This window comes from Gadus chalcogrammus, chromosome 9 (genome assembly GCF_026213295.1).
Source record: "Gadus chalcogrammus isolate NIFS_2021 chromosome 9, NIFS_Gcha_1.0, whole genome shotgun sequence".
In the NCBI taxonomy this organism is placed as follows: Eukaryota; Metazoa; Chordata; class Actinopteri; order Gadiformes; family Gadidae; genus Gadus; species Gadus chalcogrammus.
The window spans coordinates 11,181,860-11,208,772 of record NC_079420.1 but is presented as its reverse complement, the minus strand read 5'-3'; the positions used below and the strand labels follow the sequence as shown (position 1 = coordinate 11,208,772).

Genomic DNA, 26,913 nt, shown 5'->3' with positions numbered 1-26,913 from the left:
TCATGGTATTATTGGTATTAATTCATGGTATTATTGGTGTTAACTAATTACAATCATGTTATTAATGGTATTTTTTCATGGTATTGATGATATTTATTCATGGTATAATGATATTAATAGTATTAACTAATGATAAGCCAGTCAAAAATAAAGAATACAGACGAGTTAGATCTGAAGAATCGATGATTGCTTTTAAAAATTAATTGCAGGCACAGAACTGGAATGAAATGTATGAGAAAATAGACATTAACAGTGCATATGAATAATTTCTCAGGATATTCAAAACATTAAACAATAAAAACTGTCCCATAGCAAAATTTTCAAGAAAAATTAAATACTCTGAATGTCCATGGATCACGAAGGGTCTACAAAATGCCTGTAAAACGAATAACTAAAAAAACTACAACAATAAAACTAATAAACGAACTAATAAAAAAGACTACTATAGGAATTCATTGGAAAAAAACGGTTGGTTCTGGACAAAAAAAAATGGTTCTGGACTCAGAAATTATCCTAAGTATTTTTTGGTTGATGACAAGGATGAGTACAATATGGATGTTGTGGCCAACTGCTTTAACAATTTTTGGTTCGGACCTAGCAGAAAAAATCCTAATCATGGAACATCTGAGCAAAATATGGAAAAATGAATAGGTAGAAATGAGTTCTCTATTTTTCTCACAGCAGTGGACGAAAGGGAAATTGTTGATATTGTTTTGAATTGTATGGGTAAAAAATCGAATGATTGTGATGAGATAGATATGACTGTGGTAAAAAAAGTGATTGATGGAATCACAAAACCATTCACATACATCTGTAACTTTTCATTGATTGTTCGACTGATTGTGTTTTCTTAATGTCCACCGTAGTGGTGGATGTAATGATTCGTTTCCGTGACCCAGTTCGCGTGATTCAGTTCGCAAAGAGGAGTCGTTCGTGAATCGTAGGGCCCCCACGGGGGGGGGCCCTACGATCCATCCGGCCAACCATAAAGGGTACTGTCGGCAGTGGAAACGCGACCTCGGAACTGAGCTGGGCTATACCACCTCCTCCCTACCGGACTGAGGCGAACCGAACCGTACCGCACTCTGCAGTGGAAACGTGGCGACCCTGCAGAAGACATCTTACCAAGTACGCTAGGGCTACTGGCTAATCTACTCTGCGTGTGGTTACTAATGCAAGTGTCTAGAATTCTGACTTTAAAGTCAAGTCATAACAATTTTTTTTTCTTATGTGTGGCCCTAATCAATCATCTTCCGTAGTTTAACGACGTTGAGTGACAAAAAAAATAAAACGTTGTCCAAAAAACCAGGCTCGGCAGGTGAGCACTGGGGGATTGAGGAAGTATGCACTGCTCCTGGGGGCCTGGCCTGGGCGTCTGGAAGCTACATTTTAAATGTTCCGATTTATATCAGAATCACCATCAAATGTTCCTGGCAGGGTTTGTCAAAATTAAATTAAATTTTCACATCAATAAATATCTAATCTATTTAAAAAGAAATGCCATTGGTACAAGAAAATTAAGTTTAGGGTATGCAGTATTTCTTAATTATATCCTTTCTTAAAATCAAGTTTGTGTGGCTGTTCCAGGCCTACCTGCCTGTCTGTTCTATTTACTCTACATGCTTGTTTCAAAAAATATAAATGCTTTTGTGAATGAAAGGTACTGATATGTTTTCGTTAATTACAAAAAAAAAAAACACATTTGAGCATTTATTTAAAAAATCATATTTTATTATATTGACGACCGTGCAGGCGGGATCAGCTGATGACCCGCTTTAGTTGTTGACCCTTCTACACATGGTGTAGCGCCGGAGCTAACCTGTGTAACTGGTGAGCTGACCAGCTTCAGAGTTTAGCATGGGAGCTAGCATGGGAGCTAACCTGTGTAGCTGGTAGCGCCGGAGCTAACCTGTGTAGCACCGGAGCTAACCCTCTGTAGCTGGTTAGTTGATCCATTGAAACCTTTAGGGTACATATTTAAAATAGAACAACAATAAAACTGAGGATATAAACACATTTGGTGATGTAATTCCTCCATTTCTCCAGGAGAACCTTCCGGAAAGAGACAAGAATGAGCTGTAGGAACCCTCCTAGACACCCTACAGCCCAAAGCCTGCCCCCCCAGGTCACAGGGGGTCAGCTGGACTACATAGGTGCATGGATAATAGGGTTTTGTCCAATGGGAGGGACTCTTCATGAGCCAATGGGAGGGAGTCTTCCTGAGCCAATGGGAGGGAGTCTTCTTTAGCAAGGAGGTTGTTCCTGCGCAACAAACAGGCCTGCTGATAGGGCGGCTCGATGGGGGGCTGGGTCGGGGGAGTGTACCGGTACTCCTGGCTGGCGTCCAGCTGTGTGGGTGGGATAACACATGTCATGTGATCACACGGCACCAGACACAACAAGGTTCTGACCAATGGGAGGCCTGCTGGGGTGTTGATGGGAGGTGATGGGAGGGTGATGCTGGGGTCAATATGGGGGCGTACCTGGAGGGGGTAGGTCTGGTCCGAATCGTAGGCGCTCAGGTCCCCGCAGGCCAGGAACGGGACGATGATCCGGTTGGGTCCCTCCAGCTGGTTAAAATCTACGTCTGGAGGACAGGAAGCACAACAGGAAGTCATTCTAGAGAACAGGAAGATAGACTGGACAACAGGAAGGAGAGTCTGGAAAACCGGAAGTAGAGAGTCTGGACAACAGGAAGAATAGTCTGGAAAACAGGAAATAGAGAGTCTGGACAACAGGAAGAAGAGTCTGGACGACAGGCAGTAGAGTACCGGTAACCGGAAGTAGGTTGTATGGACAACAGGCAGTAGAGTGCCGGTAACAGGAGTTAGATTACCGTATGAGTGGTCCAGGAGAGGGTTGGACATGTTGGGGACGTAGCCCTCGGGGGGGGAGTAGTTCAGACACACTACGAAGGCCTCTGGGGGGTGGGGGAGGGAACAACACACATGGCTGTTAAGGCCCAATCACACAGCCTCACCCATTGAAGACCCAGAGCCCTCCCAGAGGTCAGTAAGCCCCTTCTGCCTCAGGTAGTTAGTGATTGGTTCACATGAACGTGATGCTCTTCAACATATTTAGATATAAATTGGCGTGTTCTTCAGCATGGCTTATTTTTAGGGCCTGAAGGGTCTGACCTAGGTTTAGTAGTCCAGGTCTAAGGGGGGCTCAGTAGTCCAGGTCTAAGGGGTCTGACCTAGGCCCAGTAGGTCAGGTCTAACTCACCGATGCTGGAGTTGCGGCTGCTGCGCGGCTTGGCGCAGGTCACCTGGCTGAAGAAGACTCGCAGCTGGGAGTACAGCAGGGTGACGTCCTTCCCCCGGAAGATCTGCAGCTCACAACACGTTAACACAACATGTCAACAAAACACGTGACACGACACGTCAACACAACCATCCATCGAGGGTGCCTTCAGGTTTCCCTGAACTCTAGGCCGAGGGTTACCATGGTAACCACAACCTCAGTGTTACCTTGGCTACGAAGGTACCTCCAGGTTTCAGAACATGAGTGGTGATGTTCAGAGCCTGTGGAGAAACAGAACAAGTATGATCAATCTACCACAGAGTATCTCCATTATGATCAATCTACCACAGAGAATCTCCAGTATGATCAATCTAACACAGAGTATCTCCAGTATGATCAATCTAACACAGAGTATCTCCATTATGATCAATCTACCACAGAGAATCTCCAGTATGATCAATCTAACACAGAGTATCTCCATTATGATCAATCTACCACAGAGCATCTCCTCACCGCGAGCAGTAGCTGGGCCTGGATGTACTCGTCCACGTCATGGAGACCGGTCACTATGGCAACAGAGACAGTGGTTTCTTAGGGACAATTATAGGTCACATAAACCACACAACATATACCATGGGTATGTACTATATACAATGTGACACATGCCACATATAGAGTATATGTATGATGGGCACCCTCAGTGGTGGAACGAGCTCCCCGCCGCTCTCAGGACCGCAGTCGCTCACTATCTTCTGAAAAGGACTCAAGACTCACCTGTTCTGAGTTCACCTCGACTCTGCATAGCCACCTTTCCTCTTCTGACCACCATTGTACACTGTATTGTAGTGTATTGTATTGTATTGTATTGTATTGTATTGTAGCACTTAATAGTATTGTATTGTATTGTATTGTATCGTAGCACTTAACTGCGTAGCAACTGCAGCAGCTGCTATCATGTCTGTAATACGGGGAATTGATTAGCCTAGCGATTGTGGTACTTGGTTCTATGAACATCCTTTCTGTACCGACAGCGATATATTGATGCACTTCTTATGACAAATGTACTTATTGTAAGTCGCTTTGGATAAAAGCGTCTACTAAATGCCCTAAATGTAAATGTAAGTATATACAACACGTAGAATGTATCATATAGAATGTAGAATATAAAATGCGACACGAGCCTTCTTGTTGCTGTTCAGCGAAATATGTAAGATATAATGTATAGAACGCCGGTCATTATCGGGAAATAAGCCGAGACGGATGTGTCCTGCTTCTACCTGAAGGGGCTTTTTTTCGATAATGACCTGCGACGTTCATAACATCAAACGCTTTGCCTTTTTTAATTTATTTGTTACCAGCATTCGTACTGTTGATCCGCCAAAGACGTTGACTTCGCTTAGCAACCGAGTACGCTGCAGTTGATAAGGTACCGGACTACTGTACTTGCGGAGTGATACGAAAGACGGCAAAATCCACTTTCGTTGACAGCAGTCATTATATGCTTAGCAACGGCGAATTACCAAAAAATAATTCAACGCCGGAAGTAGTGAAGGCCCATGCAAGTGAACGGAGCGTTCCACAGCATTGAGAAGAACTGTGTAAAAAATATACAATAATGCTGCTTCTGAGCCCTGTTGTGTGATAATCTACACGTCATGTGATACAGCCGACAACAGTCTGCCCATCATACACGTCATATGATACAGCAGAGACTACAGTCATCATACTTGTCATGTGATACCGCAGAGACAACAGTTTGCCCATCATACATGTCATGTGATATGGAGCTGGAACCAAATGAGCCTCATGCAGGAACTCCCACAGGCACAGATTGGTTCTTAATTGGCTCCGCCCCCATGACGCCTGTGTCCCCTGTGATGTGAGCAGGAAGGGGCGTGTCCTACCGTCAGGGGCGCCGTCACACACCACCAGGTCAGCGGGCTGGCCGGAGAAGTGGCGGACGATCTCCTGAGCGGTGGACACCTGGAGACGAGCAGGGGAGACGGGGTCAGGGACGGGAGGGGAGACGGGGTCAGGGACGGGAGGGGAGACGGGGTCAGGGACGGGAGGGGACACGGGGTCAGGGAAGGGAGGAGGGACGGGGTCAGGGACGGGAGGGGAGACGGGGTCAGGGACGGGGTCAGGGACGGGAACGGAGACGGGGTCAGGGACGGGGTCAGGGACGGGAACGGAGACGGGGTCAGGGACGGGAGGGGAGACGGGGTCAGGGACGGGAGGAGACGGGGTCAGGGACAGCAGGGGGGAAGGGGTCAGGGACGGGAGGAGACGGGGTCAGGGACGGGAGGAGACGGGGTCAGGGACGGGAGGAGACGGGGTCAGGGACGGGAGGAGGGACGGGGTCAGGGACGGGAGGAGGGACGGGGTCAGGGACGGGAGGAGGGACGGGGTCAGGGACGGGAGGGGACACGGGGTCAGGGACGGGAACAGAGACGGGGTCAGGGACGGGAGGAGACGGGGTCAGGGACGGGAGGAGGGACAGGGTCAGGGACAGCAGGGGGAACGGCGTCAGGGACGGGAGGGCAGGTACCAGACGGCCGGGGACCGAGCCCTCCTCACCTTGGTGATGTCCCCCTGGATCTGGGTGACCCCTGGGAGGGGGGCCATGGCCTGGAGGTCCACCGCCACGATCTTCACCTCCTCCTTCCTCTCCTCCTCCTTCTTCACCTCCTCATTCCTCTCCTCCTTCACCTCCTCATTCCTCGTCTCCCCTTTCTTGTCCTCGCTTGCTCTGGTTAAGGGTAAGAGCATGGGGGTCTCAGTGGGTGAGGTTCAACTTGAGGCTTGACCAGAGGTTAAAGGTTAGAGCAGAGGTCAAAGGCTGAGACAGACCTGAGTTTACGGCTGAGAACTTGACTCCAGCTCCCTGGAGCGGCACACAGATCCACCGCCCTCCGAACACCTGGAGAGCACAGTAACTAACTAGTACTACTAGTACTAACTTGTAAGTAGTATAGTAATAACACAGATCCACACAGTAAGTAGTACTACTAATACTAACTGGTAGTATAGTTATAACAAAGATCCACACAGTAACTAGTACTACTGGTAATAACTAATAGTATAGTGATAACAGACCCACACAGTAACTAGTACTAACTAGTAGTGTAGTAATAACATAGATTCTCCACACAGTAACTAGTAGGAGTACTACTAACAAGTAGTACCACTGTAATTAGCAGGTTACCAGGAAAGAGGTTAAACTCCTTGTCCAGCAGCAGTAGTTAGTAGTAGTTCTAGTTATCAGTAAAGAGGTTAAACTCCTGGTCCAGTAGTAAGTAGTTGTTCTAGTTACCAGTAAAGAGGTTAAACTCCTGTTCCAGTCATTATTAGTAGTAGTTCTAGTTACCAGTAAAGAGGTTAAACTCCTGGTCGAGCTGCAGAAGTTTGAAGGCGCTCCTAGCTCTCCAGCCCTCCTCCTTGGCCAGACGGTAGTAAATGTCCCGCTTGTCTTTAGACGAGCGGCCCATCACAGCCTGGAAATGAAAGGGTAATTCCTTAAATTAAAGCCTGGAGATGAAAAGATTATTCCTTCACTCCCAGCCTGGAGATGAAAGGGTTATTACTTAGATTACAGCCTGGAGATTAAAGGGTTATCAATTCAGTCACAGCCCGGAGATGAACGGGTTATTCATTCATTTACAGCATGAAGATGTAAGGGTTAATCATCCAGTCACAGCCTGCAGATCCGTAGTTTCATTCATTAAAGTAAAGAATAATTGTAAAAAAAAATCCTCTGTAGCTCCTGGTTCGAGACCAGATGTAAACTGTATTCAGTCCTCTCTAGCTCCTGGTCTGTGACCAGATGTAAACTGGGTTCAGTCCTCTGCAGCTCCTGTTCTGAGACCAGATGTAAACTGGATTCAGTCCTCTGTAGCCCCTGGTCTGTGAGCTATAATGTGAATTAAGCTCTGTAATCCATGAGTATTCTGACAACCATATGCAGGACTTATGTTTTAGACTCTACTAGTATTATTTAGAACCAATGAACGAGACGTTCTCTGCATGCTATCCTTACTACATTCACACTATATGTACTAGGCATACTGTATATTACTACATGTATACTATAGCTACTCTATACTATCGGTATAGTGCTTTTATAATATACTAAATAACATACCAGCGGTGTTGACTATGTTTATACTCACAGTTTTAGGGTCACAGTAACCGCAGGAAGGAACCGCGGGATTGGTCAAATGTATTTCGATACCATGAATACAGTACAATATGTACTTTACGAGTACAAAGTACTACACTGACATTACACAGCCTGGCAGGACGGACCACGTGGTTTGTGTTGACGTCTCCTCGTCATCATCTTCTTCTTTTACTATAAATCTGAAGGCTAACCAGGAGGCCGTCAGGCTCAGGGCTGCCCCCCACGGGTCTGGAGGTGAACACTATTTAATGATCACAGGTCAGAGGTGAACACTATTTAATGATCGCAGGTCAGAGGTTATTACTATTTAATGATAACAGTGTGGTTGTAGCGCCACAACAAATATTCCAGAAGATAGGAAAATATAATCATGATAATACAAAATATGACAAATACATTTAGTTTGACCAAGCATTTCTAATCTGGGCCCAGGGCCGTATCCATTCTAATACAACATTAGCTGCCTGTAACTTCTAAATATCCACTTGTTGCGGTTCAATAGACTGTTGTGTTTTTCTTATAGACAGTTCTCCATAGCAGCCGCACGGTGGCGACGTTGTCTGCTTTTTGCCCAGGGATCTATTTGGGTACGGGTACACAAACACAGCGCATCATTCCCCGTGCTGCCCCATACAAGTGGAAGCTGCCCACTAACCCCTCACCAATAACCTAACCCCCCAAAACCTATTCCCAAACCATCTAATCCCATACCCTAACCCCTCACCCATAACCTTACCTTTTAACCCCATTCCTAAACCATCTAACCCCGTACCCTAACCCTGTCACCCATATACCTTATCCTCAAACCCCATTACTCAACCATCCAACCCCTCACCCATAACCTTACTCTCCAACCCTAGAAAGTGGTTATTTGCGATTGCCTATATGGGTTTATCTGGCAACCCTCAAACCCCTTGACCCAGTGGGGAAGCAGACAGCAGGGGACTGTTGGTGACCTGAGGCCGAACCCAAACAGATCCTCTTCTGCTGAGAGTTTCCTTCAGCCAATGAAGTCCTGCTGGGCTGGTCGCTGTTGTCTCGACCCCCCTCCTGAATGAGTCACTAGTGAGGAGATATTTATAGCTACTGCTATTCTGATGCCCCCTCCCCCCAGGACATTGACACCCTCCGCTGACACATTGTCCGGGTTCCACTCCACCGTAACGGGCTGTGTGGGGCGATGGCGGTGCGGGGCGCAGGAGACCAGGAGGGGAGCAGCGGTGGTCCGCCGGAGGAGGAGGAGGAGGGTGGAGAGTGGCTGACGGTGGTGGTGGGAGACAGCAGCTTCTCCGCGGAGAAGAGCCTCCTGCTCCGCCACTGCGGCTACTTCCAGGCCCTGTTCCGCTCGGGGATGAGGGACAGCCGACAGACGCAGGTCCACCTCAGCAACCTGTGCGCCCGCAGCTTCCAGCTGGCCCTGCGGGTGTTCCGGGGCGACAGACCCCTCATCCTGGACCCGGACCACATCCAGGAGTCCATCGAGTGCGCCGCCTTCCTGCAGGCGGCCTCTCTGAGCTGCCACCTCAGCGACCTGCTGGACTCCAGCAACTGCCTGCTCATGTTCCACGGTGCCGACGCCTACGGCCTTGCCGACCTCGCCGCTGCCGCCGCCCTCTTCATCAGAGACGTGTACCGGGACCTGGAGGCGGAGCTCCGAGAGACCCTCCCCCCGGAGCTGGTCTCCCGGGTGGAGGCCCTGCCCCCCAGCGTGCTGGTGGCGGTGGGGGCCCACGCCCCCTGCAGCGCCGGGGCCAGCGGCCACGCCGCCTCCAGGACGCTGTGCTACCTGGACGAGGAGCAGGACGTGTGGAAGGAGCTGACCGCCCTGCCGCTGCAGGCCAGCACCTCCATGGCGGGCGTGGCCGTGCTGGACAACCGGCTGTACGTGGTGGGGGGGGTGCAGGGCATCCGGAAGCAGCCCATGGACCAGAGCTTCTGCTACAGCGTGGAGGAGGACGCGTGGAGCCCCATCGACAGCCCCGTCCAGCCCAGGTACAACTTCCCCCTGGTGGGGCTGGACGGGCGGCTGCTGGCCATCGGAGGGGAGAGCGGGAACACCGCCATGTCGTCCGTGGAGACGTTCCACGTGGGGGCCGGGACCTGGACGTTCTCCGCTCACCTGCCGAGACCGGCGGCCGGCGCGGCCTGCGCCAAGACCCTGGGCCGGGTGTTCGTGTGCCTCTGGAGGCCCATGGAGACCACGGAGATCTGGGAGCACTCGGGCGGCGGCGGGGGGGCGTGCGGGGGCGGGGCGTGGACCCTGGTGGCCACGCTGATCCGCCAGCAGAGCTACGGCCACGCCCTGGTGGGCCACGGCGACCGGCTGTACGTGGTGCGCAACGGCCCCTCGGACGACTTCCTGCGCTGCCTGCTGGACTGCTACAGCCTGAGCACGGGCCAGTGGAGCGCGCTGCCGGGCCACTACCCCAACAGCAAGGGCGCCCTGTTCACCGCCGTGGTGCGGGGCGACGGCGTGCTGACCCTCAGCCGCAGCGCCACCCAGGAGTACGGGCTCCAGGACGGCACCTGGAGGCCCCGCCGCCAGGGGAAGGGCTTCCCCCGGAGCGGCTCCCTCTGGACCTTCCTGCTCCGGCTGCCGAGCGCTCCCTAGCAACAGCTTGACTCCGGGAGGGGGGGGCGGGGTCGGAGGTCATGGACGTTGTGGGTAACCAATCAGGTTACACACTCAGGGTTAGTAGGTCTAGTCTGGTTAGAATCCTCAGGGGGACCAGGTCTCTTAGGGTTAGTAGGTCTATAGGGTTAGTAGGTCTAGTAGGGTTGGTAGGTCTAGTAGGGTTAGTAGGGTTAGTAGGTCTAGTAGGGTTGGTAGGTCTAGGGTTAGTAGGGTTAGTAGGTCTAGTAGGGTTAGTAGGTCTAGTAGGGTTAGTAGGTCTAGTAGGGCTAGTAGGTCTAGTAGGGTTAGTAGGTCTATAGGGTTAGTAGGTCTAGTAGGGTTAGTAGGTCTAGTAGGGTTATTAGGGCTAGTAGGTCTAGTAGGGTTGGTAGGTCTAGGGTTAGTAGGGTTAGTAGGTCTAGTAGGTCTAGTAGGGTTGGTAGGGTTAGTAGGGTTAGTAGGTCTAGTAGGGTTGGTAGGGCTAGTAGGTCTAGTAGGGTTGGTAGGGTTAGTAGGTCTAGTAGGGTTGGTAGGTCTAGTAGGGTTAGTAGGTCTAGTAGGGTTATTAGGGCTAGTAGGTCTATTAGGGTTGGTAGGGTTAGTAGGTCTAGTAGGGTTAGTAGGTCTAGTAGGGTTAGTAGGTCTAGTAGGGTTATTAGGGCTAGTAGGTCTAGTAGGTAGGGTTGCTCCGGGTTTGTAGGATTAGGCTTAGGATAAGTAGGTTAGAAATATGACTTGTATCTATCATGTACGAACACAAATATAATAATAAATACTTTCTGTTTTTTTATTTGAACAGTATGACAATCATCTTTATTTAACCTTTGGGTTCTTGTGCACACAAACTACCCGGTTGATAGTCTGTATAATATAAAGAATACACTTACATCGATATATATAGAGTATGTAAATCATACAAAAGACAATATGTAATTCAAGAAACTGACGGCATGTAATCATGATACAGCAACATCAGCGAGAGACGACAGCTGCCTCCTCGTCTGGTGGTCACGGCTGATGACCTCTAAATGTTCTACTGAAGGCGCCATCGGGTGGTGGAATATAAACGTTGCTCTTCACTGCACAGGGGACTATAACAACTAGAGATAGTAAACTGGTTGCCTTAAAGAATGGTGATAGAATAGCTAGAAGATTCAATCGATTATTTAAGGTTTAGAATGGTTTAAATATATATTGAGGTTATAGATGTACATATTATTTATTATTTAAAGCAGTTATAGATCTGTAACATGATAATACAAAAAATAAGATGTTGTTAAAGTCACAATGTTTAAGAATGAGCCCCTCCTGGTTCGGTCCATTGCTATTGATTACATTCAAGGAGTTCATTCTGACAGATGATTTTGGTTACGGATGTTTTAGTGACGCTGTGAGAAGTTAAGATGCTTGTTCTTTAAGTTCACACTTGGATTTTGAGTGAAGGATTTGATCTCTGATGTTCTGCTGGTTCCTCAGGTTTGTTACAGCTCTGTGTTCTCATGGTTCCTCAGCTGGATGTAGTGTTAGAGCTCTTTGTTCACTTGTTCCTCAGCTGTGTTAGAGCTGTGTTCACTGGTTCCTCAGCTGGATGTGCATGCGGTAGGGTTTGGGGGTCAGGGTCACCCCGAACACGGGGATGTAGTCGGGTTCTCCGGCGTCCACCGGCCAGGTGAACTTGTACCTCCGGAGCAGAGTGACCAGGATCAGGAAGAGCTCCATGCGGGCCAGGCCCTCCCCCAGACACATCCTGGGACCTGCAGGTCAGCAGGGCTTAGAGACGCTTCAGGGACTTACAGTCATCACTAATCACCTTGTGGTTACACTAATCATAGTCAATAGTCAATGAGAAGCCTTGTAACACCAACACTAATCATAGTCAACACTTTATAGAGGAACTCCAGTAGGTCTGTAGATCAGTAGGCTGTGTGTAGGTCATGTTCGGTCAGTAGTGATGACCTACCTATGGAGAAGGGCATGAATGCCTCTGGCTTCTCAAAGTCCCCCTTCTCATTGAGGAAGTTCTCAGGGTTGAACTCTGCAGGGAACTTCCACTGGCCCTCCTCGTTCAGAACCGACGTCAGGTTAGGGATCACCATGGTTCCCTGGGGAACACAGAGTCAGGTTAGGGATCACGTAGGGATACTTCAGTGAAAGTTAGGTGTTGGGTTAGGTGGGACCTCAGTGAGGGTTAGATGTTAGGTCAGGTGGTACTTCAGTGAGAGTTAGATGTTGGGTTAGGTGGTACCTCAGCTCGGGTTAGGAGTTGGGTTAAGGGTACCTTAGGGTTAGGAGTACCTTTGGAATGGAGAAACCCAACAGTTGGGAGTCTTTTGTGGTGGAGTGAAAGACACTGAGAGGTACGGTGTTGGCGACTCTCTGGATCTCATGGATCACCGCCTGGAAACACAAACACTCCAGTTAGACAAAATGTCCTCAGGTTATGTTGATGTATTCAATTAGAGGATATGTACTCAGATCATTTTGTACTATGAAATCAGACAATGTGTCATGTTGAATTGAAATAGAAAAGTGAGTGATTGTGTTTTGTTGTTATTTTGTGTTTCCAAAGAAACAGATGTGCTGATGTGTCCTCAGCTTTGAGTTCTGTGATCGTTGAGGTAGGGCTACTAACACCCTACTAGTGCTCTAGTACTGCACCTGCATGTAGGGCATGTGGTTCCTGTCGTCGAAGCTGGCCTGGTCCTTTCCCTCCAGCTCTCGGTCAATCTCCTTCTGACAAGCCTCTGAGGGGAGAGCAGACAGGAGCCATGAGGTCGGAGATCACAGAGTCTAATGTTAGTGATGTAGGAGTATCACAGAGTCTGATGTTAGTGATGTAGGAGCATCAAAGAGTCTGATGTTAGTGATGTAGGAGCATCACAGAGTCTGATGTTAGTCATGTTAGTAATGTAGGAGCATCACAGAGTCTGATGTTAGTGATGTAGGAGCATCACAGAGTCTTATGTTAATGATTATAGTGATGTAGGAGCATCACAGAGTCTGATGTTAGTGATGTAGGAGCATCAAAGAGTCTGATGTTAGTGATGTAGGCGCATCACAGAGTCTGATGTTAGTCATGTTAGTAATGTAGGAGCATCACAGTGTCTGATCTTAGTGATGTTAGTGATGTAGGAGCATCACAGTGTCTGATGTTAATGATTAAAGTGATGTAGGAGCATCACAGAGTCTGATGTTAGTGATGTAGGCGCATCACAAAGTCTGATGTTAGTGATGTAGGCGCATCACAGAGTCTGATGTTAGTCATGTAAGTGATGCAGGAGCATCACAGAGTCTGATGTTAGTGATGTAGGAGCATCACAGAGTCTGATGTTAGTGATGTAGGAGCATCACAGAGTCTGATGTCAGTGATGTAGGAGCATCACAGAGTCTGATGTCAGTGATGTAGGAGCACAGTGTTGGTACACTGTGAATGTTAAATGGTAGATGGACTGCAATTTTACTGCGCTTTTCTAACCAGTTGCCACTCAAGGCAATTTACAATGTCGCCTAACGTTCACCCATTCAGGCAAACATTCAAACACCGACGGCGGAGTCCACCACGCAAGGTGACAGCCAGCTTGTAGGGAGCAGTTAGGGTGAGGTGTCTCGCTCAGGGGCCCCTGGAGACGGGATCGAACCAGCAACCCTGCGGTTACCAGCCAACCTGCTCCCCCTCCTGAGCCACATGCCGGCCCATGCTAGGCTGTGCCTCATGTTGGGTGAGGCGATGAGGAGGGTTCTGGAGGGGGCAGGTACCCTGTATGTCGGGATGGGTCATCAGGTAGAGGAGGCCGGTGAGCAGCGTGTTGGAGGTGGTGTCGGTCCCAGCGAAGTGGAGATCCAGGGAGAACATCATCAGTTGATCCAACGCGAAGGTGGAGCCATCATCGCCCCGCTTGGAAAAGGTAAAGACTCATGTTGAATCTCGCTATTCTACACCAGTCCACCACACCCACATCTAACCACACCCACATCTAACCCTGTTCCAACCACACCCACATCTACACATTTATAAACACCTGTTACGCACGCTGCACACTAACATACAGATATGTTAGCGTGCCATTTTAAACTGCTTCGCTGATGCAATCATAATGTGCTATGCTAACATTCCATGGAGCATGCTATGTTAGCCTGCTATGGTAACATGCTATTCTATGACAGTTCTCTGTAGGGTTAGGTTTAGATACCTTGTCCAGCTCATCCAGATAACAGTCCAGGAAGTCTCGTGGTTGCCCCGGGCGATGGGTGTCTAAATGTTCCTTCAACAGAGAATTCCCAAGTTCCTGACAACGCTAAAAATATGAAGGAAATAAGGTGTGTTAAAATAAGCTCTAAAAACAAGGCTTTTCAATATGAATCGATTGAATACCAATGATTTGTATATGGATGTGTATATGAATGCTTATTAAAATGTGCACATCATTGTGTAAATGAATGTGTGTATGAATGTGTGTATGGTGAATATTAATGTGTATGTGTGTACAAATGTGTGCATGGTCGGTGAATATAAATTTGTGTATGGTGAATATTAATGTGTATATTAATGTGTACATCAATGTGTGTATAGTGAATGTGTGTATCAATGTGTGTCTCAATGTGTGTATGGTGAATGTGTGTATCAATGTGTGTATGGTGAATGTGTGTATCAATGTGTGTATGGTGAATGTGTGTATCAATCTGAGTATTAATGTTTGTATGGTGAATGTGTGTATCAAGGTGCATATGACGGAAAGGAGGTTACTTACGGCAACGTTCCTGAAACACTGTGTGAAGGGCAGCGGGAGATTACGGATCATAGGGATGGTGTCATACAGCTGTAGGAACACACACACAGCGACACATGACAATAAAACACACACAATAACAATGCAACACACACATCAATATATAACACGCACACAGCAACACATGACTATAGAACACACACAATAACTACACAACACACACATCACTATATAACACACACACAGCAACACATGACTATAGAACACACACAATAACTACACAACACACACATCACTATATAACACACACACAGCAACACATGACTATAGAACACACACAATAACTACACAACACACACATGACTATAGAACACATACAATAACTAAACAACACACACATGACTATAGAACACACACAATAAAGATACAACACACACACGGCAACACATGACTACATAAAACCCAAAATAATGATACAGCACACATATGACTTTGCAACACACACAGTAACTACACAACACACAATAACGATATAACACACAATAGCTTTATAACACACACACAATAACTATAGTCATGTGTTATATAGTTATTGTGTGTGTGTTGTATAGTTATTGTTTGTTATATCATTATTGTGTGTGTGTTGTATAGTCATGTGTGTTATATATATATACATTCTAATGTGTGTGTTGTTGTGTGTCTGTGTTACCATGGCCCAGGGCCCGTTGGCGATCTTGGCGTTTTCCGTGTACAGGTGGATGATCTCCTTGATGAATGGGTCGTTGTAGTCAAAGCGCTTTCCGAACAGAACCTGACAGATGATGTTGGAGGCGCCGTTATGGAACAACAGCTGGGGGTTCATGGTTCCACCTGGAGAACAAACGCATGCTTATTCATAGTTCCCACTTTTCCTCACAATATTAAAACACAAACTTGTGGCTGGTGTTGAGTCCACTGTCACCAGCCTAGCTTCCAGCAACATAGCTAAACCTTTCTTAAGTGGCCTGTCTCTACTGTCTAACCCCTACCTGCTCCTTATTGGCCTGTCTCTACTGTCTAACCTCTACCTACTCTACCTACCCTGTCGTATATAGGAACGTATATTAGTCAAAAGATAGCAAAGGAGGAAGGGGAGAGAAGGGGAGGAGGTTACATCTGACTATATTCCAAACCTTATTTTGATTTTTTCTGTATTTTGTTTTCTTTGTTTTTCTTTTTTCTATATGTATACTCTATGATGTGAAGTGTCTTCGAGTCACCTCCAAAAAAGCGCTATATAAATCCTAACATTTATTATTATTATTATTTGGTTAAAGCGATCTTAAACGGTGGGTTTTGATGGCCTGTGTGAATGAAGGGAGTGTGTTGGCCTGTCGGATGTGGTCACAGCGTAGGCACCTGAGGTCAGAGGTCGGGGCCCTGTGATGGAGGACTCACCGATGCACTCATCCAGCGGCTCCATGAGGTAGTGGAGCTCCGCCCGGATCCTCTCCTCCATCGACTGCTTCCCCAGGCCGAAGTTCCTCAGGGTCATCAAGGCGAAGCGCCGGTGCTCCTTCCAGCGCAGCCCGTAGTCGGCCAGGATCACGCCTGCACACAGGACACACAAATGGTAGGTACACACATTATACACACAACTGGTCTTCCACCCCCCCCCCCCCCCCTGTCAACAATTTTGCAAAGGGGGCTTGTTGGGGGAATTCGGGGGGGCCCATCAGTAACTCTTGTATACAAGGCCCAGAATTTGGTGTTACGGCCCTGGGTGCACACACTGACACACGGCTTTCAACCGCTTCCTCACACTTTTAATGCGTAGACAAAATATCACCAAGCGCTTTACGGGGAGATCACCGGACGCAGCTCCACACACACACACACGCGCACACACACACACACACACACACACACACACACACACACACACACACACACACACACACACACACACACACACACACACACACACACACACACGCACGCACGCACGCACACACGCGCACGCAGCATCGCACGACTAATTCCACCGCTAATAACAACTGGTGAAGCGGACTCTGGAGAGTCAAGGTCGACACTCGCCTCTGATAGATTGAATTCTTGGCAGAAACACACACACACAGTAGATACATTCATAGTACACATTCACACACAGTAGCTACGGTCGGGCCTACCTTTGCCCTGGGTCATGGTGTTGACCAGCAGGTCTTGGGGCCGCCCAGAGAACTCAGAGGATCTCTCCACCAGGGCCTCCTTGATGGCCTTCACCCCGTTGAGGATGATGGCGGGGTTTGGGCCGATGAACAGGCTGTAGACAGGCCCGTAGCGCTCCGCCAGCTTGGGGCCCAGACCAGGTCAGGGGTAAGTCACCTCATAGGACCTAACCTCATACAGTACTGAACCCACCCTGACCCTACCCCCTACATATCGTGGTGCTACAGCGTAGACCAGGTCAGGGGGCCTGAGGGAGCATTATCCAGTGGGTGAAGGTCCATGATCCCAGAGTCCATGTTTATTTGCGTAGGACTAGCGCCCTGGTGGACGTCGTGGCTATGTGGTGGTAGGACTACGGTAGGATGAGGGTTCGGTGTAAAGCCGGGAGGTATCTTTCCCTGGTCAAGGTCCAAGGATAAAGAGCCATAAAAACAGTTCCGCTCTCTCAGCTAAAGTTCAACCTGCAGGTTGTATAGCAAAGCACTCCTCATCGTCCTCATCTTCCTCATCATCAGTCTCAGTAACTATTGTACCCTAATGCCTCCGTTGCCACTAAGCGGCATGCTAGATATACAATAGCTAATAGTAGCTCTTGTACAGCACAAATAGTATCCCTTCAGTCCACTGGTACCACTCTAAGAAAACACACATTCCAGACTCCATTAAGTGGTTCCCTGGCCCAAGTTAACGTTAACCAATAAGAAGACAGATAACCATGAACAAAAAAACAACCACAAATATGAAACCCACGTTTTAAACATGTTAACACCACGCTCCTAAAATGGTAGAAGGCTTCCATGACGAGGCTGTGTGGGGGGTCAGCTCACCCTCTGGAAGTCCTTCATGGGGTTGGAGAGGCTGAGGTTCAGGAGGTTCCCCAGGACGGGCAGCGGCGTGGGGCCCGGGGGGAACCCCTTGGGCCTGCGGGGCCGGAGCCCGAGCCACAGCAGGCCCAGCAGCAGGCAGATCAGCAGCAGAGAGGACAGCATGCCGGGGAACGGGAAAGGACTGACTGAGGAGCCCTGGGTCTGCAGGAGAGTCCTCCCTCTTACGTAACCTGAGCAAACACTGGACTGATTGTGTGGTGTAAATCACACCGCCTTCCAAATCAACACAATCCCAGTAAAGACAGTGGTAGAATGGAGTATACTTTTGTACTTATTTTTTCTAGGTCTACCTCAAGACCCTACTTTACAGACGTTGCAGGGTTTTCGACAAGCTTGTTTTTTTATTAGCATATGTGTAATGACAAAATGAAGAAAAAAAGAAACAACTCGTTCTGCAGGCTGAACCTTGAGACCTCTCTCAGATGAGGGAGGGTCTGACCTCTGACCTGGATTCCAAGTCCCTCACCATGGCAACACTTGTACTGCAGTCTTTGGAAGAGTAAAAGAGTAAAGCTGCCATGCCTACTTTTCGTTAAGACTTGTCCTCAGTTTTTCACACACACACACACACACACACACACACACACACACACACACACACACACACACACACACACACACACACACACACACACACACACACACACACACACACACACACACGACTCAGTAGTAAGCAGGGAGAAAGGATTTATTGAAAATGGCTACACACAGTATTGATTCATATTGGTGTTTGTCAGCTCTTATTCAGTATGTGGTTCGGTAAAGTAGCTTCTTCATACTCAAATCCATCTTGTTGTTAATGATCTGCCGTCTCTCTACAGCGGACCTCCAGTTTGTAGGGTTGTGGGCTCATGGCGAACCCAAAGACGGGACTAAGGTCTGGTTCTCCAGCCCCCGCTGGCCAGACGAACCGGAACCTCCTCAGCAGAGTCACAAACACCAGGAAGAGCGCCATGCGGGCCAGCCCCTCGCCCAGACAAGCCCGGGGTCCTGGCCCCGGGAGACAGGGAGGTTAGAGAGCCACTAGCCCTACCCTGACCAAAAACCATCACCCCTTAGCCTACTAACCCGAATACCAAACCTAAATAAACCCTTACTAACCCTAAAACCTAACCTACTAAACCCACATACTTAAGCCATAACCCTAACTAACCCTAACACCTAACCTACTACACTCACATACCTAAGCCCTAATCCTAACTAGCCCTAACACCTAACCTACTAATGCCGCTTTTCCACCGCACATGTAGCTCGACTCGACACGACACGACACGACACGGTAGCAGCACGGGTCCTTTTCCACCGCAAATAGTACCTCCTGGACGTGGGCGGGGTCGGCTGCGCGAAAGGGCCGTGACGTATTTTTGTACGCGACGCAAACAACACCTACGCAACCCACACATGGACAGAACCCACATATGGAGGACATCGATGCGATGGTATTCGTGTTCGTATTATTAGCTGGCATGTTGAAGAAGTTGAAGAAGTGGAATATGTTGGCTGCGGCTCTGCTATGGCTGTTACCAGCATGGTTGCCATGTCGCTCTCGTGACTTCGTCACACTCTCTGACCAATCAGTGGCCGGCCGTCTGCCGACGTCACCTTTTAGCATCGGCTCAGCTCGCTTGGAACCTAGAGCGAGGCGGTACTAGAAAAAGCAGCCACTTCAGGTACCATGTTTTCGCGGTGGAAACGCAAAAAATGCGAGCTGAGTCGAGTCGAGTCGAGTCGTGTCGAGCTGGTACCATGCAGTTGAAAAGCGGCATAAGTCTTAATTCTAACTAACCCCAACACCTAACCTACAAAGCCTTAACTCTAACTAACCCTTACACCTAAAACCTACTTAGTCTTAATTCTAACTAACCCTAACACCTAACCTACAAAGAATTAACTCTAACTAACCCTTACACCTAACCTACTAAACCTTACTATACCTTACACCTAACCTACTAAACCTTACCCAGCCCTTACACCCACGAAAAACCTGATTTTTTCCCCTTACCCACGGAGAACCCTGATTTGTCCCCTTACCCACGGAGAACCCTGATTGGTCCACTCACCCAAGGAGAATGGCACGAAGGCCTCTGGCTTCACAAACTCTCCTTGGTCGTCGAGGAAGTTCTCCGGGTTGAAGTCGTGGGGGAACTTCCACTGGCCCTCCTCCAACAGCACAGACGCCATGTTGGGGGCCACGATGGTTCCCTTGGAAACAACATCAACACTTTATAGAATGAAAAGGTCACGTTCAAACTGTATTCTGTTTGGTAAAGATTGAAAAATAGAATTATGTTAGATGTGAGGGTTAGGGTTAGGTTTGGGGTTAGGGTTAGGTTTGTGGTTAGGGTTAGGTGTCAGGGTTATGGTTGGATGATGGTTCAGGTTGGGTAAGATGTTGTTGGGGTTAGGTGTACCTTGGGTAAGGAGAATCCCATCAGCTGGGTGTCTTTAGTGGTGCAGTGAAAGATACTGAGTGGTAAAATGTTGGCCACTCTCTGGACCTCATGGATCACCGCCTGGAACAAACCAACAAGTGTGGAACTGGAGTCTGCTGTCATTTACCACCGGTAGGCCTAACAGTGGTAGACCAATATAAAAGGTGCAAACCTTTATATTCACTAGTGATTATAAAAGTTGAAAACCTGCACGTAAGGCATCTTCTGCTTGTCTCCAAAAGCAACCTTGTCCTTCCCCTCCAATGCAAAGTCTATTTCCTGCTGGCATCGCTCTGAGGAGACAGACAGACAGACAGACAGACAGAGAGACATACAGGCAAACAGAGAGACCGATGATGGATCATTTATGCTTTTTCATTCTGTATAAAGAGTGTTCATTTTTCATCCTATAGATGAGTTTATAATGTTTAACGATGAGGTAAATGTGGACAGAAGACTTCTATGTTGTCTAAGGGCCTTTGAGATAAAGATTTAGGTTAAAGGTCCAATGACATGCCACCAGGTGTGAGTGTGATTAGCCTTACAAGCCATTTTGAAAATAATAAATAAATAATAAATAAATTAAATTTAAAAAAGCCTGATTTTCAAAACGGCTTGTAAGACTAATCACACTCACACCTGGTGGCATGTCATGGGACCTTTAATTATTATTTTTTACCTGACCAGGATAGGACCTTTAAGGACCTTGTATGTGTTTTAGGTAAAGGTTAAGGACCTTGTATGTGGGGGTGAGCCATCATGTAGAGGACCCCAGTCAGCAGGGTGTTGGACGTGGTGTCCGTTCCAGCCATGTGAAGATCTTGAGCAAACGAGCAGAGCTGATCTTCTGAGAACGACAAACCGTCTTCTCTCTGGGGAAGGAGATGAAGAGAATGAGCCCAAACCAGACAGAGCTGCACTTTAACCGATGAAAAGACAAACCCAGACCTTGTCCATCTCCTCTAGGTAGCAGTCCATCACGTCTCGCTGTTCCCCTGGCAGCCTGCTGCTCTTGTGCTCCTGGATCACCTCCGCTGTCTTCTCATTCAACTCCTGAGATCATGAGAAGAAGAAAACATTCTATAACACTCTATTCAGTGTGATAACATCATACATTACTAGGGCCCTCATCCCATTATGCTCACAAGCAAGTGAATTCTTCCCTATTTTTGTCAAATTAATGTTCTTGTTCATCTAAAACATAATAAAACCTGGTTTTGAGACATCTTGACCTACCTTGAAGTTCTTCATGGCCTTCTGGAAGGGCAGAGGCAGGTTTCGCACCGCAGGGATGGTGTCGTAGATCTGTGAATCAACGGGTGTTGTGTTGAGGTGTTGTGACGTCATGCCCTACTGACTCCCTTTCCTCTGTGTCGTTAGTGTAATGTTTGTAATCAATGTTAATTGGTAATTCTCTAAAAGTGTTCTATGAATTACAGTTCCATAGTACTGCCCCAGTTTGGTGGTTCCCAGTTTGTGAACAAGTAAAGCTTCCTTTGGAACAAACCCTGAGTCTACATCTGGGTTCACCTCACTTGGCAAACAGTTAATGGACTAGAGGCTCAGGAGGGTTTAGTGTGGTTAGGGTCAGGATTAGTACAGGCTCGGCAGGGTTTAGTGTGGTTAGGGTCAGGTTTAGTACTAGAGGCTCAGGAGGGTTTAGTGTGGTTAGTGTCAGGATTAGTACAGGCTCAGGAGGGTTTAGTGTGGTTAGGGTCAGGTTTAGTACTAGAGGCTCATGAGGGTTTAGTGTGGTTAGTGTCAGGATTAGTACAGGCTCAGGAGGGTTTAGTGTGGTTAGGGTCAGGCTTAGTACAGACTCATGAGGTGTGGTTAGTGTCAGGTTTAGTTTAGTGGGTAGGACCTGGTTAGGGGTCAGTATTGGTAAGGGGTCAGTCCCGGTTGGGGGTCAGTCCTGGTTAGCGGTTAGTACTGGTTAGCGGTTAGTACTGGTTGGTTAGGGGTCAGTGCTGGTTAGGGGTCAGTCCTGTTTAGCAGTCAGTACTTGTTAGGGGTCAGTACTGGTTAGTGGTCAGTCCTGGTCAGGAGTCAGTCCTCCTGGTTAGTCGGTCCTCTCACCATGGACCAGGCGCTGTTGAGGATCTTGACGTTCTCTCTGACGGCCCTGATGGAGAACTTCATGAAGGGATCGTTGTGGTCGTAGTTCGGACCGAAGACGACCCGACTGACGATGTTGGAGGCGAGTTTATGGAACAGCAGCTGAGGATTGACCTCTGACCCTGCAGACATTAAAGAAACAGGACCTCGATCCTCAGCATGAATACGAGACAGCTGGTTTATAGTGGCAGTGTAGGAGTATATTATCAGAGTTCCCCTAGACTCTGTGTAACCCCCCCCCCCTACCCCACCGCCCCTCACACTTATTGTATGTTGAATGTCCTGGCACTTAATGTACACACTTACCTAGCCTTGTTGCATACAGGGACCGGGTTAACCTAGTGATTGTTAGTGCTTGGCACTTGGTTCTATGAACATCCTTACTGTACCGACAGCAATATATTGTTGTTTCTCTTTCTTCTGACTATGTACTTATTGTAAGTCTCTTTGGACCAAAGCGTCTGCTGAACGCCCTAAATGTAAAGGTAGATATCTTGTGTTTGTACCGGCGCTCTCCTCCAGCAGCTTCACCACCTGCTGGGTCTCCTGGAGGATCCTCTCCTCCATGGACTTCTTCCCCAGGCCGAAGTTCCTGAGCACCTGGAGGCCGAAGCGACGGTGGTCCCGCCACTGGGCGTCGTACCCGGCCAGCGCCAGTCCCGGAGCCCAGTCTGAGGGCGACGGGTGGGCACAACGTTAGACCGACCCCCCCCCCCCCCCCCCAGGTGAAGGAGGGGGGCAGGGGTCAGACACATCTCGGCCCCTTCACTGATTGTTTCACTCCCTGTCCTTATGTTTCTCTCGTCTCTGATGGTCCTCACTCACCTTAATTGTTTTCACCCTTACCTTAACATTTCTCTCCTGGTGGATTTGGTCGGCGTGTTCCCTTTCCTCTGTGCTACTGCATCTTTGTTCTTTGTATCAAGCATCCAAGCATTTTCCCAGTGATATTTACCGTTCCCGGTTTTCTGATTCCTGCCCGTTTACTCCTGACAACGCCTTTCCCTTCTCCCTGCCAGAATGTTGGCCTGATTTCCGGCTGACTATCCGTGTACCGACCCACTGCACTCCTGACCATCCCTGGAAGGATGGATCCCCCAATCTGCCATCCTCCTCATGACTTCTTCATTGCTGATTAAGGGAGTTTTTTCTTTCCCTTTTTTCCCTTGGGTCAGGTTGGTGTCATAAATATTTCACCTTTTAAGCCATTTGAGACTGTAATGGTGATTAAAGGGCTATACAAATAAAATTGAATTGAACTACGCCCTGGTCTTCGCCCTGCCGGATTATTTCCCTGATCTCCGACTGACCACCCGTGTACCGGGAGACTTCTGCCCCCCTCGGGCTATGAGTCCTGCCCCCCTGCTGCCCCGCCCTGCCGTTACAGCGTAGGAGGCTGCTGCGGTACCTTTCCGCTGGGATGCGTCGTTCAGCAGGAGGCCATGGGGTCGTCCAGAGAAGTCTGCGGCCCTGGTGACGAAGGCTTCCTTCAGCGCCTGGAGGCCGTTGACCACAACCACCTTCTGGGGGCCGAGGAACAGGCTGTACACGTTGCCATAGCGACGAGCAAGCTGGGGACGGAAGAGACAAATCGCCAAATAAATATGGAGTAAATCAGATGTTAATGTTTGTATACGCTATGTACGTATATATACAGTACTATAAATAACTATAATGGCATAACTAACATCAAAAAGGAGGAATGTCTCTCTGCACTATAAAACAAAACAATTTACCGAGTAGTATAGAACCATCCACTCAGAGTAGTATAGAACCATCCACTCAGAGCAGTATAGAACCATCCACTCAGAGTAGTATAGAACCATCCACTCAGAGTAGTATAGAACCATCCACTCAGAGTAGTATAGAACCATCCGCTCAGAGCAGTATAGAACCTTCCTCTCAGAGTAGTATAGAACCATCCGCTCAGAGTAGTATAGAACCATCCACTCAGAGTAGTATAGAACCATCCACTCAGAGTAGTATAGAACCATCCACTCAGAGAAGTATAGAACCATCCACTCAGAGTAGTATAGAACCATCCACTCAGAGTAGTATTGAACCTTCCACTCAGAGTAGTATAGAACCATCAACTCAGAGTAGTATAGAACCATCCACTCAGAGTAGTATAGAACCATCCACTCAGAGTAGTATAGAACCATCCACTCAGAGTAGTATAGAACCATCCACTCAGAGCAGTATAGAACCATCTACTCAGAGCAGTATAGAACCATCTACTCAGAGCAGTATAGAACCATCCACTCAGAGCAGTATAGAACCATCTACTCAGAGCAGTATAGAACCATCTACTCAGAGCAGTATAGAACCATCTACTCAGAGCAGTCTAGAACCATCCACTCAGAACAGTCTAGAGCCATCCACTCAGAGCAGTATAGAACCATCCACTCAGAGCAGTATAGAACCATCCACTCAGAGCAGTATAGAACTGTGGACTCAGAATAGTGTAGAACCATGGACTTAGAGCAGGGCACAGATCGAGGCTGTCTACAAAGGGTACTTCTTACCCGGCTCAGATCTGGAATGGGGTTCTCAGAGCTGAATTCCAGGAGGTTCCCGAGGAGGGGTAGTGCTGACGGCCCTGGAGGGAAGTTCTTCCCTCTTCTGTTCCTCAACAGGAAATTGAAGAACCACAAGACGACGGCGAACAGAACCAACGAGCCGAACATGATCCCGGTCCGTCAGACAGTAGCCGTCCTTCTCTTCCCCACCCAGCTGAAGCCCTGGTCCAGAGCTCCAGGCCTGCAGGTTAATGATATAATCAACAAGAGATAGCATACAACACTGTATGCTTGAAACAATACGAGTGGTAGTAGGCATCCAATCCCAAACCTACCCACAGCGACTAGAGATAACAAGTGAGGGAACTGGACACAATCAAAACACTGTGGTTGTTTGTAGAGCTTTTGCTGAAAGACACTAGGGTAGCATGTTCCTACATGTTCTGGTGTTCTGGGGGACTCTAAATCGACGCCACTTCGACCTGGGCGGGACTTTACGTCCTACGTCACTCGCTATGGGTTTGCATGTGTGCGCGTAGCCGTTTGTCTCGGGACTCTCTAAGGCCCCGTTCACACGAAGCCGATTTCATGGCGAAACCGCAAAGGTCTTGTACGGTTCGGCCTTCCGTACACACGAAGCCGGCGAAGCCGCTGACCGAAACCGCAAACTTCTGAAACCACCCTCGGAGGTGGTTTCAAATCGACCCGGTTTCGTTTTGGATTCGTGTGTACGCCTGAAACCGACTGAAACCGCAAACCATGACGTCATCGCCCCACCCCTCGACCTCCTAGCCAATGGCTCTTAAGCCCGCGGAGTCTCAGAAATGACATGCGAGCATGCGCATAAGGGCAGCCTTTATGCGCATGCTCGCCTCTGCTTCTTATTTCATTTCTCCTGGATTTCTGTACCAGAAGCAGCGCCCCTTATGGGCCTGGAATGTGTACCACAGCGTTTCTACAGATCTACCCGGTTTCGCTTGGCTTCGTCTTTACGGAGATACTTCGAAACCGGATAGATCGAAACCGTAACGGTTTCGCCCGTTTTGGCTTCGTGTGAACGGGGCCTCAATCGACACACCCATCGCGAGTGACGGCTACGCGCACACATGCACACCCATAGCGAGTGACGTAGGACGTAAAGTCCCGCCCAGGTCGAAGTGGCGTCGATTTAGAGAGTCCCGTTTGTCTCAGGGATCTGTGCACGAACTCCCTTGCACTACAGATTACGAGCGTCAGTGTCGTACGCAATGGAGGGTGGGTGACATTCCTACAGTCTGTGATGATAGGCTATATTTCTACAAATGACTTACCCCTGCGTTCACACCAAAAGATGCCTTTGTTGCCCGAACGCGTTGACGCCGAAGCTTTCCGGCGCAGCAAATCAAGTTTTGCGGTGCAGCAAAGGTTTTGCGACGCAGCAAAGGTTTGGACGCGCAGCAAAAGTTTTGCTGCGCCGCAGTTTTGCAGCGCGGGAAGTTTCGCGGCACGGCAAGTTTTGCCCGCTGTGCTTCTGAATTCATTCACAACCATGGCCGACATTACGAGCATTGCATGTCTTTACCTGTTGTGGAAGAGGGAGAGACGTCGGAATGCCCGTCGTTTATGGGTTCATGCCGGTTTTCTCGGCAGCAAATGCTGCGGCAGCAAAGCAGCAACGCGTCTCTACATTCACTTTGAATGGGATCGTGCCGCGCGTCAACTTTTTGCATCTTTTGGTGTGAACGCAGGGCACTATTACTAGCGATTAACATGATGAAACAACACGAACTAAGCTAACATTAGAAGCCATACCAGATAACGCCATACCAGCTAACCCTAACTATTTCTATTAAACTCTGAACCATTTTGCAACAGGCAACTGTGTGTTGGTGCGTCTTATTGCTTCCCACGTCTGCGTCTGCATCTTTCCCACTCCTGGCTAATAGTTTCAGCTTTTGTACTGTATATCAGAAATTATCACCCTGTACCACACTGCTGACTTG

At 48.4% G+C, this 26,913-nt stretch overlaps 4 protein-coding genes across 4 annotated transcripts; 1 reads left to right on the top strand and 3 right to left on the bottom strand.

Moving 5' to 3' along the window:
- Positions 1–1,689: 1,689 nt before the first annotated feature.
- Positions 1,690–7,638, bottom strand: ftsj1 (FtsJ RNA 2'-O-methyltransferase 1). Its single transcript, XM_056598367.1, has 11 exons — positions 7,413–7,638; positions 6,611–6,737; positions 6,094–6,163; positions 5,821–5,992; positions 5,148–5,226; positions 3,757–3,809; positions 3,471–3,524; positions 3,226–3,328; positions 2,837–2,920; positions 2,484–2,587; positions 1,690–2,348 (listed from the first exon to the last, which is right to left on the bottom strand). Exons 2-11 carry the CDS (start codon positions 6,729–6,731, stop codon positions 2,127–2,129), a joined length of 1,062 nt encoding a protein of 353 aa, XP_056454342.1. The 5' UTR covers positions 6,732–6,737; positions 7,413–7,638; the 3' UTR covers positions 1,690–2,126.
- A 944-nt stretch (positions 7,639–8,582) lies between these two features.
- LOC130388821 (kelch repeat and BTB domain-containing protein 13-like) lies at positions 8,583–11,199 on the top strand. Its single transcript, XM_056598364.1, has one exon. It carries the CDS (start codon positions 8,604–8,606, stop codon positions 10,032–10,034), a length of 1,431 nt encoding a protein of 476 aa, XP_056454339.1. The 5' UTR covers positions 8,583–8,603; the 3' UTR covers positions 10,035–11,199.
- Positions 10,812–18,002, bottom strand: LOC130388820 (cytochrome P450 2B4-like). The gene is made up of 11 exons (XM_056598363.1): positions 17,800–18,002; positions 16,933–17,095; positions 16,202–16,354; positions 15,474–15,634; positions 14,786–14,854; positions 14,228–14,332; positions 13,794–13,932; positions 12,696–12,781; positions 12,333–12,434; positions 11,998–12,139; positions 10,812–11,791 (listed from the first exon to the last, which is right to left on the bottom strand). Exons 1-11 carry the CDS (start codon positions 17,959–17,961, stop codon positions 11,607–11,609), a joined length of 1,467 nt encoding a protein of 488 aa, XP_056454338.1. The 5' UTR covers positions 17,962–18,002; the 3' UTR covers positions 10,812–11,606.
- A 634-nt stretch (positions 18,003–18,636) lies between these two features.
- LOC130388822 (cytochrome P450 2D15-like) lies at positions 18,637–25,360 on the bottom strand. The gene is made up of 11 exons (XM_056598365.1): positions 25,267–25,360; positions 24,938–25,172; positions 23,821–23,983; positions 22,919–23,083; positions 22,374–22,534; positions 21,243–21,347; positions 21,031–21,166; positions 20,502–20,587; positions 20,274–20,375; positions 19,923–20,064; positions 18,637–18,852 (listed from the first exon to the last, which is right to left on the bottom strand). Exons 2-11 carry the CDS (start codon positions 25,097–25,099, stop codon positions 18,659–18,661), a joined length of 1,416 nt encoding a protein of 471 aa, XP_056454340.1. The 5' UTR covers positions 25,100–25,172; positions 25,267–25,360; the 3' UTR covers positions 18,637–18,658.
- Positions 25,361–26,913: the final 1,553 nt, after the last annotated feature.

What these genes read in the sequence shown, in the direction of transcription:
- ftsj1 (XM_056598367.1), bottom strand. Translation starts at nt 6,731, where the DNA reads ATGGGCCGCTCGTCTAAAGACAAGCGGGACATTTACTACCGTCTGGCC. An exon ending in GAGGTACCTTCGTAGCCAAG is followed by an intron (nt 3,329 to 3,470) that starts GTAACACTGAGG and finishes TGTGAGCTGCAG; the next exon opens with ATCTTCCGGGGGAAGGACGT. An exon ending in CAGCCGCAACTCCAGCATCG is followed by an intron (nt 2,921 to 3,225) that starts GTGAGTTAGACC and finishes CCCACCCCCCAG; the next exon opens with AGGCCTTCGTAGTGTGTCTG.
- LOC130388821 (XM_056598364.1), top strand. Translation starts at nt 8,604, where the DNA reads ATGGCGGTGCGGGGCGCAGGAGACCAGGAGGGGAGCAGCGGTGGTCCG.
- LOC130388820 (XM_056598363.1), bottom strand. Translation starts at nt 17,961, where the DNA reads ATGCTGTCCTCTCTGCTGCTGATCTGCCTGCTGCTGGGCCTGCTGTGG. An exon ending in CCAACGGGCCCTGGGCCATG is followed by an intron (nt 14,855 to 15,473) that starts GTAACACAGACA and finishes GTGTTCCTACAG; the next exon opens with CTGTATGACACCATCCCTAT. An exon ending in AGTGTTTCAGGAACGTTGCC is followed by an intron (nt 14,333 to 14,785) that starts GTAAGTAACCTC and finishes TCATATTTTTAG; the next exon opens with CGTTGTCAGGAACTTGGGAA.
- LOC130388822 (XM_056598365.1), bottom strand. Translation starts at nt 25,099, where the DNA reads ATGTTCGGCTCGTTGGTTCTGTTCGCCGTCGTCTTGTGGTTCTTCAAT. An exon ending in CGACGCATCCCAGCGGAAAG is followed by an intron (nt 23,084 to 23,820) that starts GTACCGCAGCAG and finishes CGTCGCCCTCAG; the next exon opens with ACTGGGCTCCGGGACTGGCG. An exon ending in ACCTAGAGGAGATGGACAAG is followed by an intron (nt 21,167 to 21,242) that starts GTCTGGGTTTGT and finishes CTCCTTCCCCAG; the next exon opens with AGAGAAGACGGTTTGTCGTT.